Genomic DNA, 11236 nt, shown 5'->3' with positions numbered 1-11236 from the left:
GACTTTTAGCCCCATGGGTAGCTGGGGAGGAGCGTTCCTGGAAGAGGGAAGAGCAAGCACAAAGGCTCTGAGGTGGGAGTGTTCCTGGCGCGTTCGAGAATAAATTAGGGGATAAGCCAGATTAGGCCTCTCTCATGCCCTATACTTTTCTCTCCTTGTTGTAATAGCAATGAAATACTTGTCCAATGACCTGTTCCGTGTCTCTTTCTCCACAAGACTCTGAGCGCTCTTGGTGCAGGGGCTGGGCTTTGCCCTTTGTTAAATTCTTAACTCTCAGTGCAGGCCCCGGCACACAGTGGGTGCTCGATCACATTTTGTTGAAAAAATAATGAATAAATGTGAGTAAATGGCATTTGGGTCAAAAAACAGGCTGTGCAGACAGGATAGGCTTGAGTGAAAGAGGTTGGGAATGATAGCTGTGACTTAGGGTGAGGCAGGGAGGGAAGGGGTGAGGCAGGGAGGGAAGCAGCTGCAGGGGAGCTACGAGAAGCCGTGCTAGCCTGGCGCTTTCCCGAAGGTGGGCCCAGGTGGCCAGGGGCTGCCGAGCATGACGTATGGCTGAGGATGGTTAATCTGGAGCAGGGGAGGCTGAGGACAGCCGTAACCCATCAGAGCCTTCACACTGCTGGGTTTAATGTGAAGTCGTGATGCGAGCCACTGGGGCCCTTCAGCCCCTGCCCGAATTGAGATCTCTTTGTGCACCTCTGTGCACAGGGACAAATCAGTCTGCCAGTGGGGGCCTAGCATTCAAATCCCCAAACTGTTTCAGCATTCTCCCTGTCACCTCATGATTATTTATTTGATTCATTTATTTATTTATTCAAAAGGCCACAGAATCATCGTATTTATTTATAATGTCACAGAACCGTTTATGTATGTATGTATGTATGTATGTATGTATGTATGTAAGTAAGCTCTCCACCCAGCACGGGGCTCAAACTCACGACCCTGAGACCAAGAGTCGCCTGCTCTACTGACCGAGCCAGCCAGGTGCCCCTGACTTATTTCTTTTTTTGAAATAGAAAGAAACATGTTACAGCAGCATTTGAGAACCTGGTGGTTTAAGAAGTTCCCTGGGTGTGACTGTCGTGGATAAGAATTCATTTTTGAAAACCGATACCTGTTGATGCCTGGTGTATGTCAGACCCTGAGCCGGATAGAGCGGTGGACAAGTTATAACCAAAGGTTTAGTGGGCGGCTCCGTGGGGCCGTGGTCTGAGCTGGGTGGTGGTCCTGTCTCCAGCCTGATGAGCTGTGTGGGTGGCCTTGAGCAAGTCACCCGGATCACAGGCTTAGAGGTCATCTGGTGCAATCTCTTAGGTTACCCAAGGGTGCACAGTCTCTGCACCCCGCCCTACCCCCTATGGGGCCTCAGAGTCCTTAAGTGTGAAACAGGGGCATTGGACAGATGACCTTGAAGCTCGTTCTTACTTTAATGTTCTGCAACACTACAACTATGAGGAAGTTCCAGGGAGGTGGATTTGGTGCCATTCCACTTGTGATTTCTGTCCTCCACCCTTAATACCGGGGGGGGGGGGGAAGAGTAGAGTCCAGTCCACAGAGATGTTTCTTTTTTTTTTTTAAGATTTTATTTATTTATTTGAGAGAGAGAGAATGAGAAATAGAGAGCACGAGAGGGAAGAGGGTCAGAGGGAGAAGCAGACTCCCCGCTGAGCAGGGAGCCCGATGTGGGACTCGATCCCGGGACTCCAGGATCATGACCCGAGCCGAAGGCAGTCGCTTAACCAACTGAGCCACCCAGGCGCCCCCACAGAGATGTTTCTAAACACATGCATGGGGCCTGGAAGGAAGGTACCTGGCCTTCCTTGCTGCTGCAAAGTGGTCCCCAGGGGTAGGGTTTGGAGGTGGGTCCTCAGTGGGATCCAACCCATTTCCCAGATTTTCTTTCTAGACACTGGGACTGCTCCATGATGCTTCTCTCTCCTCGGTGCACTCGGATCTCCTGTTTGAATCTTTTGTCTCTTCTTCCTCACCTGGCCCCTCAGTCCCTTGATCTCTTTTGTTCTCCCCATGGAAGGCCCAGCGTCTTCTTCCCCGTGAGGCTATCTGTCATTCAGCTTCATTCAGGGTTGTGCCAGCTGGGGCTAGAAGGAGGGAAGGGCTTCAATCCTCTGCAGGGAAGGGAGACTTGCTCACTGTTGTCTGGCCTGGGGCTGCATTGCCAGGACCAGCTTCCTCATAGCATGTCTCTTGAGTGTTCATTATGCTGACTCCCTGTTTGTTCTTGCTTTGAGTTGCAATATCAAAAGCCCAGTCTCCTAGTTTTAGGGGCCACCAGGCTGGGAGGCAGGGAGAAATAACCCTTCCACCATGTAAGAAGGAATTTTAGAAATTTCTAAAAACCAGAGCCGCCCCACCCTGCTTGCCAGTAGGGGAGGGGTTTCAGTGGTGGCGGCTGGATGCCTCCTCCGAAGGGGCCTGTACTGGGTGGGGGGCTCACGGAATACCAGAGGGCAGAGGCAGAGTCTATCCTGGGGGGGGGGGGAATCCCCGAAGTTCCTGTGTCTGCTCTCAGCATCCCAAGGGAGTATTTTTCTAACTACATATTTTACTTCAGAGCCTAGGTGCCTCTGATTTGTAACCTGACACAGGCAGTGCATGACCGGAGCGGATGCGCCTGGCACTGCGAGTCTGGGGCAGGAGCAGGGGCATAGGCTGGGCTTGGAAATGCGCCACTTGCCCAGATACAGGTTGGAGATGCCTGGTTTGAGTGGGGTGGAGCCTTGTGGATGATTGCTGGGTTGAGCAAGAGAAGGGACTTGGACACCCTGTTTTTCCGTTTCATTTCCAAATCCTGGAGTGTCTTTTAGCCAACGACGACAATAACATCTTTATTAACCCCGTAGCTTCTCCTAGTGCTGCCAAGTGCCTTCCTTCTCCAATTACTGTAGATAGATTCTCCCTTGAGAAGCTTCACACTCCTCTGTCCAGCATGGCCAGGGCACTCAGATGCTCCACAGAACCCCCTCTCTTCTTCCCCATCCCATCTCCTTCTCTGGGAAGCCCTCCTTGAATGACTCTCAGTGACGGCTCAGGGCCATCGCTCCCCACCGCCAGCACTGGAGTCCAGGTCTCTGGCTGCTTCCTTGTCTTTGGGACGTGCCCAGCTCTTCTGCTGGCCTGGGAGCTCCGAGGGCAGGATCTGGGCCTTCTCTCCCTTGGGCTCCGCACGTGTTGGGCCCCTATCCTCCAGGCATGTCAGAGTAGGTCAGCTGGAGCCAGTGACAGACACAGTCAGGCAAAGAGCATCTTGCTCCCCGAGGCCCAGCCCAGGCACGGGAGGGGATAAAAGTCTTATGCTGGGGCCTCAGGGCAGGAACTCGCACACCTCGATTATCCTCTCTCTGCAGCCGTGTGACCTTCCGTCTCTACCATGTCTCCCTCGTCATGCCAGGCCCGGAGGGGCTTCAGTGCTCGCTCAGCCTGTTCTGCTCGCCTGGGGGGCCGTGGCGGCGGCGGCAGGGGCAGCTTCAGCAGCAGGAGCTTCAGTTCCTTCAGGGGGTGCAGAGGAGCCTCTCGTGGGAGGGCTTGGGGATCAGGGGGAGGACCATGGGTGCAGTTTGGGGAGGGCCGTGGTGGGCCGGGGCTTTCCCTGTGCCCTCCGGGGGGCATCCGGGAAGTGACCATCAACAATAGTCTGCTGACCCCATTGAGGATTGAGATCGACCCCCAGTTCCAGGTGGTGAGGACTCGGGAGACCCAAGAGATCAGAACCCTCAACAACCAGTTTGCTTCCTTCATTGACAAGGTGAGGGTCCACTCGGCTAAGCCCCTCTCTCGGCCTCCCTCGGAGGAACCGTTCTCCATGGATTTGGGAATGGGGAAGTCTGCTCTGCTACCACTTTTCTCATCACTTCTGCAGCAAAAAAGTCCTTCCTGTGGTCTAACTGCAGGCTCTCTGCTTACGCTGAGGCCCCGCTGTTCTATGGTTGGGGCTCAGGAATGGAGAACGGCTGTTCAGCGGTAGACTCTCCCCTGCTAGCCATCCCCATCATTTTGATGGGCTCAGAGTCTCCTGGGAGGGCGTGAGGCTGCCCCTGCCCAGGCTGGATTGGGAGGTAGGGGAAAGGTGGGCGGACTGGAGGGCCCCTGAGGCTTTCTTCGCCAGAGCCTGTGGCCAGGGAGCCCCACGGGAGCCTCAGGTAGCCTCTGCTTGGGTGGCAGGTGCGCTTCCTGGAGCAGCAGAACAAGGTCCTGGAGACCAAGTGGGAGCTGCTGCAGCAGCAGGGGGTGAGTGACAGCCCCCCGGACCTGGAGTCTTTCTTTGAGGGCTACCTGGCCCAGCTCAGGTGGCAACTGGAGCAGCTCCAGAGCGAACGGAGGGCTGTGGATGCCGAGCTGAAGTCCTGCCAGGACCAGGAGGAGGAGTATAAGGCCAAGTAGGCAAACCCCAGCGCCCCATGGGCCCCGGGTGGGGTCTGGTAGGGTTTGGTTCGGGGCTGGCAGTTGGAAGGCCTCCCACATGCTGAGCTCCCAGAGACACAGGACTGGCCTCCCCTCTTCATCCCATTCCCTCTGATTCTCAGAGTGCCCCACCTGTGGCAGGTAAGGAGGCCCCACAGTCCCTGATGCCCAGGTCTGGAGAGCCTCGGTTCCAACAGACCCAGCTCTGAGGGCCATGTTTCGGGTCAGGGCTGGGAGGGGCTTCTTTAAACAATGCCTCAGCGGGTTTTTCCTCGATAAATTCCTGTTGAGCAGGCTGTGGGCTGAAGTGACTCAGATGTTCTCTGGTCCCGGTGGTGGAAGGGAATCCATTTAGTGGGACCCTCCCCAGGCGTGTGGCATGATTCACAGCTGGGCTGTGTTTCTGGGTTCCCCACCTAGGTCACCTGGTGGTGTGGAGAGAGCAGTGGACTAACAGGAGGCTTGGGTTTGGTGACTGCGAGCCAGGGGAAGCTGTGTGGCCTTTTTACCTTTGCCAGCCTCAGCAGCATGGGAGGTGGAGCGGGTCCTGGAAAAAGCCCAGGAGACCTGGTTTTAGATCTGCTTGGGCCACCTAATTATCGATGGCTTGGGCAAGCCATGTACTCTCTCTGACAAAAGCCAAAACGCCTGCTTCGCATGATGATTGTGAGCAGCGAGTAAGAAAAGGTGTTGGAACGTGCCTTATAGACGTGGAGAGTGGCCTCATGTGGTTAAGTGGACGTGAGCTGAAGGCGTGGAGACGGACGTAGCCAGGATGTGACAATGACTTCCTGATGGGAAAGGCCGAGGAGTGGGCTAGTTATGTGTCCTGCTTGGGAGCGTCTAATGGCGGCAAGGGGGGGCCCTTTCAGGGAGGTCGTGCTCGGAGGAGGGGCATGGGCTCTGATCTCGCCACCTCAGGCAGTGTCCTTCTGTACTTACTTCACAGGTATGAGGAGGAGGCCCACAAGCACGCCACGGCTGAGAATGACTTTGTGGTCCTAAAAAAGGTGGGGGTCAGCAGCTTCACTGGGATCCTGAGCACCCACCATGCACAAAGCCCAGTCCTGGGCTGGGACGGTGGGAGGTGGGAGACCCTAATGCAGCACATGATACCACACTGCCTGTAGGGGGCCCCCAGGGAAATGGGACACCTACATAGACACAGTGACCCCAGAACAAGATCTGATGGAAGGACCACGTGATGAGTTCTGGGTGTCACTGTGGGAGAGGGTGGGGAGGGAGTGGAAGATGCAGAACTGTTTGAGAGTAATCAGGGAAGTCTTCCTGAAGGTGGTGTGTGCCAGTGTCAGGCAAAAGGGAGAGCAGAACGAGGGGGGGCTGGAGGAGGAAGGAATGGGTCTCTGGGGATAGCCATGAGTGAGTATTGAGTAGTGTGTGAGCAGAACTCCTGAGCCAGAGTGGGACCCACAAACAGAAGTGGGAGTACATGGTTTCTGTCTTCCTGCCCCCAGGATGTGGATGGGGTTTTCCTGAGCAAGATGGAGCTGGAAGGCAAGCTGGATTATCTGCGAGAGTACATCTGCTTCTTGAGGCAACTCTATGAAGAAGTGAGGATCTGCCAAGTGCAGGGCAGTTTGCTGAGGGCCTGCGGGAGTGAGGGGAGGGGACAGGGCAAGCAGGCTCCCTGGCTACAGTGGGAGTGGCCAGGAGGCGACGCCTGGTTAGGGTGACTTAGATCCAGTCATTCAGTCATTTGACAAACGAACATCAAGAATGTACTGTGTGGATTGGTGGGTACTGGAGATACACTAGGGAATAACCAGACAAAAATCACGACGCTTGCTGTCTGTTGGAAGGCAGACAGTCAACAATAGACCTAGTAAAGAAGTATATTGGATAATATGTTAGAAGGTGACCAATGCAATGGCAAACAGGAAAAAATGCTATGGCAAACAGGGAGAGGGGGCTTAGGAATGTGGGTGGGAGGTAGGGCAGGTGGTAATTTCAAATAGGGTGGTCAGAGTGGCCTTATTTAGAAGATAAAGTTTAAGCAAAAATTGGAAGGAGGTGAGGAAGTTACCCAAGCAGCTGGGACCAGAGATTCCAGGCAGAGGGAAGGGCCCCCAGTGGCGTGCTGGTATCTTTGTGGAAGTAAGGAGGCCATGGGGGTCGGAGCAGGAGAAGGAGAGCGAGGGGGTGTGACAAGCAGTCAGAGGAGTGATGGGGACCCGGTGCTTTCGAGCTTGCAGGACATTTACCTTTCATGTCCAAGCTGCAAGGGGCATTAGACACCACCTCCTACAGCCCTCATTTTCAGATGAGGAGACAGCAGGGAGCAGGGCATGCCCAACCACCCAGCGGAAGGAAGGCTGCCCCCTGTTGGAGTTCACGGGCAGGAAGTCAGGCAGCCTGCCCCCCTGCCTGGGGCTCCAGGGGGAAAGGGAGAGGGGGCAGGTAGACACTGAGTCAGTCTTCCTGGCAGGAGCTGGGCCAACTCCAGACCCAGGCCAGTGACGCGTCCGTGGTGCTGTCCATGGACAACAACCGAGGCTTGGACTTCAGCGACATCATTGCGGAGGTCCGCGCCCGGTACGAGGAGGTCTCCCAGAGCAGCAAAGCAGAGGTGGAGATGCTGTACCAGACCAAGGTGCCGGAGTTGGGGGGCAGCACTGGGTGGGAAAAGGCTGGGTCTCCCTGCCCACACCCCACAGGGGTCATCCACCTCGGTCCCCTTGGGGCTGTTCTGATAACCTCCCCGGAGCTCCAAGGCTGGGTGGCATGGCCACTTCCCCTCTCCAGGAGGGGGACAGTGCAGGGAAACCGTGGGAGACCAGTCTGGACTATTGCAAGCCCATCCCGCCGTGTCCTGGCTTCAGCGTTTAACTCGCATTCCAAGTGAGGACGTGAGGAGGCACAGAACTGGTGACATGGTGTTTCTCATGGTCTTGAGGTCGGAGGTGAGGGTCCTCTTAACCAATGGTGTCACCTCCGTCCCCCTCAGTACCAGGAGCTTCAGGCGTCTGCCCGGCTTTGTGGGGACAGCATGAAGGAAACCGAAGTCCAGATCTCTCAGCTGCAGCAGGCGAGTCAGAGGCTGCAGAGTCAGATCGAGAACCTCCAGAAGCAGGTAAGGCTTCCAGAGCTCCCCAGGTCCCCCTTTGTACTACCTTTGTGCCAGGGTCACTGCTGGCTTTGTGTGCAGGTTTGATAACTAGCTGGAGCTTTGGATACTTTGTGTGGAGAGAACTTCAAGCCCTGTTTTGGAGGAATTTGGCCTCCCTCCTATGACTTCAAGCTTGTGTGCGTTCTGTGCTGAACAACTCCAGGGGACGCTGCTCACCTGCCTTCCACGGCCAGGCGTACATCTTGCTTTTGGATCCTCGGGGAGAGGGTTGATCCATCTTTCTTGTCTTATACTCTTGTCTTTCCTTACTCTTACTCCTCCAGCCCAGCGGAGACTCTAGGGCCAGGTGTTGACTTTCTTCGTCCTGTGTTGGGGAGGGTGAGAGCCATGATCTCAGGGCACAGGTGAGATGGGGGGGGAGTGAACCTTCCTTAGGCAGGTCTTTGCGCAGGCTGGAGGTGATGCTGTTGGGGCCTGGCGTGGGATGGAGTGGGGAGAGGAGGAGGGAGAAGATGGTAAGGGCAGGGGGGTGGTTCCTTGCTGGTCCTGGAGCCCTCACTTCTAGATGTGAAGGATTGCAGACTCTTCAGCTTTCGAGTCTCTTTGCACTCATGTTCCCCAAACCCATAGAACTGGTCTTGGGATCGGCAGAGGGTTGAGAGCTGAGACTACAGAGTCTCAGGCAGTTTCCTCAAGCATTTCAGCTTGACTCCCGGGGCGCGCCCGTGGCCAGTCCTCTCCCAAGCCGGGGCCCTCCTGGGAAAGCCCTCGGAGCTCCATTCCAAAGCCCGGACTTTGGTCTCCACCCATCCCTGCCCGCTGTCCTTTGGAATGTGATGCGGGACAGAGATGAAGGTGACCAGGTCCTATTGTCCAATGTGCTGCCACAGGGTTTTTGCCCATAAATTTCAATTCCTTGCGGTGGCGGTTAAAATGCAGATTCCTGGGCCTCTGTCAGACTCAGGCAATCAGCCTCTCAGGGTGGAGCCCAGAAGCCTATTTTCTGAGCTCCGTTCAGCCAGGCGATTGTGAGCGTGCAGTCTCAGCCCAGTGGCCAGCACTTAGGAGGGCTACCACGTCCCCACAGCTGGGAGCCACAGCTCTGGCACACATGCTTTTCCTGCGAGAATCCCTCTTGGGAACACAGCCCCCCGCTTACTCCTCCTTTTCCTGTACAAACATGACGGACTGAACTCCCCTGTGCCAGGTCCCGGCAGAGCCCCGCGGGCTGAAAGAGGGGGACCAGCTAGCAGCTAGCTGTCCTGGGTTAGGGACCCAGCTCTCCCTTCACCGCCTTTCTGAATCTCATTTTCTTCATCTGTAGACGGGAGATGATGTTGCCCATCCACAGGGTGCTTGTGTACAGAACAGAATAGAATAATGAGGCTAGAATGGGGGTAGAATAATGAGAGCCCTTAGGGAATGCCTTTCCTGATCCTGCGCATCAGTCAGCTGGATGGCCAATTAGATGGGGGATGTTGCTCCTGGGAGTTTTCTGTCCGATCAGAGAGGTAAGTACAGAGAGTGTATTTCTCAAACCAAAAATTGGGGTCCGTGGTTTAATATTCTTCTTTTTTTTAAAAGATTTTATTTATTTATTTGACAGAGAGACACAGCGAGAAAGGGAACACAAGCAGGGGGAGTGGGAGAGGGAGAAGCAGGCTTCCTGCTGAGCAGGGAGCCCGATGCGGGGCTCGATCCCAGCACCCTGGGATCATGACCTGAGCCGAAGGCAGATGCTTAACCATCTGAGCCACCCAGGCGCCCTTGATATACTTTAGTAAGAGGACAAAGTATTGGAAGAGGTGCTAAGGGATGAGTTTCCTGTGGCTGCTATAACAAAGTACCACAAACTTGGAGCCTGAAACACCAGCCCATGTGTTCTCTCGGTTCTGGAGGCTGGAAGTACGGAATAAGGGGTTGGCAGGTGCGCTCCCTCGGAGTCCCTCCTTGCCTTTCCCTAGCTTCTGGTGGCCCCGAGAAGCCTTGGCATTCCTTATCTTACGGCAGCATCACTCCATCCGTGCTTCCATCGTCACATGGCGTCATCCTTGTGTATCTGTTGCTGTGTTCTGTCATCTTTTCTAGGGACACCCCTCACGGGATTTAAGGCTCATTCTATACACAGTATGATATCGTCTTGAGATCCTTAACGAATGACATCTGCAAAGACCCTATTTCCAAATAAGATCACAGCCTGAAGTTCTAGGTGGACATGATGTTTTTGGGGACACTAGTCAACCCACTCCGGGAGTTAAGGGAGCAGAAAAGGAGATGCTTTCCCTTAAAATGAGAGGAACGGGGTGGGAGCAGGATGGCCATGGGTAATTTTGAGCTCCTAAGATTGTGGTCTACCCTGGGCTTTAAGCTCTAACCACCGTAGGTTCCTTGGGAGGCTGTGCTGGACTTGCAGCCACTTTGTCCCTCATTTCTACACCCCTTCCAGAATGCCAGCCTGCAGGCCACCATCACTGATGCCGAGCAGCGTGGGGAGCTGGCCTTCAAGGATGCTTGGGCCAAACTGGTTGAGCTGGAGGCTGCCCTGAGAGCGGCCAAGCAGGACCTGGCCCGGATGCTGCGCGAGTACCAGGAGCTGATGAGCATGAAGCTGGCCCTGGACGTGGAGATTGCCACCTACCGCAGGCTGCTGGAGGGCGAGGAAAGCAGGTGGGGACCTGGGAACATGGGCGAGGTGTGAGAGCAGGATGGACTGCCACCGAGCTGCTCTCCTTGCTGAGGGGGATTCTGAGACTTCCTAGCACTCTGAGCCATGGAGGGCAACCCATCCTGCTGGGAGGGATTTAAAATCGGGACTGTGGGTTTGATCTGCTGAGAGGCTAAAATACCTGAGGATGCATTCTTTGCAGCCTTTCTGAGCATTTCCTCTTCTCCTTTCTCTGCCAGGATGTCTGGGGGGTGCACCAGCCAGGTCACTATCTGTAAGTATCAGGGGGCTGGGGGAGAGTGGTCCCGGTGGGGAGCCGAGGACTCTGCTGGGACCCTGCTACGTTTCTTGGCAGCCGTGGGTGGAGGCAGCACCGTTGTGTCTGGAGGAGTTAGCGGTGGCCTGGGGAGCACTTGTGGACTCGGAGGCGGGAAAGGCAGCTTTGGGTCCAGCTGCTCCAGTGTCGTGACCGGAGACTCCAACGTCATCCTGGGCTCTGGGCAGGGCACTGTTTTGGGCTCCTGCTCTGTGTCCGGCTCCGGCTCTGGCTGCCACACCATCCTGAAAAAGACGGTGGAGTCAAGTCTGAAGACGTCTGTCACATACTGAGTGACCTGGCAGCCACTTGCTCCCCGTGCCTTCTGGAGCCCTCTCAGCCCTGCCCCAGCTCCACCACCCACCTCCCTGCACGGCCAGCTCCGTGTCCCTTGCCCTCAGCCTGAGCCAGCCCACGGGGACTCTGCAGAAGTCAATAAAAGTCATGCCTGCCGCCGTTCTGAGTGTGTGCCCAGACTGGCCTTGCTCCGCAGACGGGTTTGTGTCTCATTTGCCTGCTGTCCGCCCCAGGCCCACCGCGCCCTGTCCTCCAGCCAACCAGCTTCATCCTCTCCTCTCTGCAGCCCTCAGGCAGAGCTGGGAAACCCCTGGTGGGCTTGGCCAGCCAAGTATTGTCCTTTGTGGGGAGGGGAGAGGTCTGAGGCCCACTGACCAGAGCCTGGGGGCTGGAACGAAGGGCCACCACCGTAGTCCTCCTCACCTGCCTGTGGACCTCCATCTCT

General features: G+C 55.8%; 1 protein-coding gene across 2 annotated transcripts; it reads left to right on the top strand.

Annotated features, from left to right (window-relative positions):
- Positions 1–3394: 3394 nt before the first annotated feature.
- Positions 3395–10787, top strand: KRT78 (keratin 78). 2 transcript variants are annotated; one of them, XM_028125668.2, is made up of 9 exons: positions 3395–3769; positions 4186–4400; positions 5375–5435; positions 5901–5996; positions 6872–7036; positions 7391–7516; positions 9960–10180; positions 10418–10452; positions 10534–10787. In XM_028125668.2, exons 1-9 carry the CDS (start codon positions 3395–3397, stop codon positions 10785–10787), a joined length of 1548 nt encoding a protein of 515 aa, XP_027981469.1. The 2 variants fall into 2 exon arrangements, with proteins under 2 accessions (XP_027981469.1, XP_087881737.1); XM_088025611.1 differs by having other exon boundaries at positions 5901–6011.
- Positions 10788–11236: the final 449 nt, after the last annotated feature.

Source organism: Eumetopias jubatus, unplaced genomic scaffold, assembly GCF_037043125.1.
Source record: "Eumetopias jubatus isolate StellerSeaLion01/CBP00866 unplaced genomic scaffold, mEumJub1_p1.0 scaffold_8, whole genome shotgun sequence".
NCBI lineage: Eukaryota > Metazoa > Chordata > Mammalia > Carnivora > Otariidae > Eumetopias > Eumetopias jubatus.
Note: the sequence above shows the minus strand (reverse complement) of the source record. Positions and strands in the feature narration are given on the sequence as shown.

Bases quoted from the DNA above. Each gene is read 5' to 3' on its own strand.
- KRT78 (XM_088025611.1), top strand. From the start codon at position 3,395: ATGTCTCCCTCGTCATGCCAGGCCCGGAGGGGCTTCAGTGCTCGCTCA. The intron at 5,436-5,900 runs GTGGGGGTCAGC...TCCTGCCCCCAG, and splicing joins ACTTTGTGGTCCTAAAAAAG to GATGTGGATGGGGTTTTCCT. The intron at 6,012-6,871 runs GTGCAGGGCAGT...TCTTCCTGGCAG, and splicing joins AAGAAGTGAGGATCTGCCAA to GAGCTGGGCCAACTCCAGAC.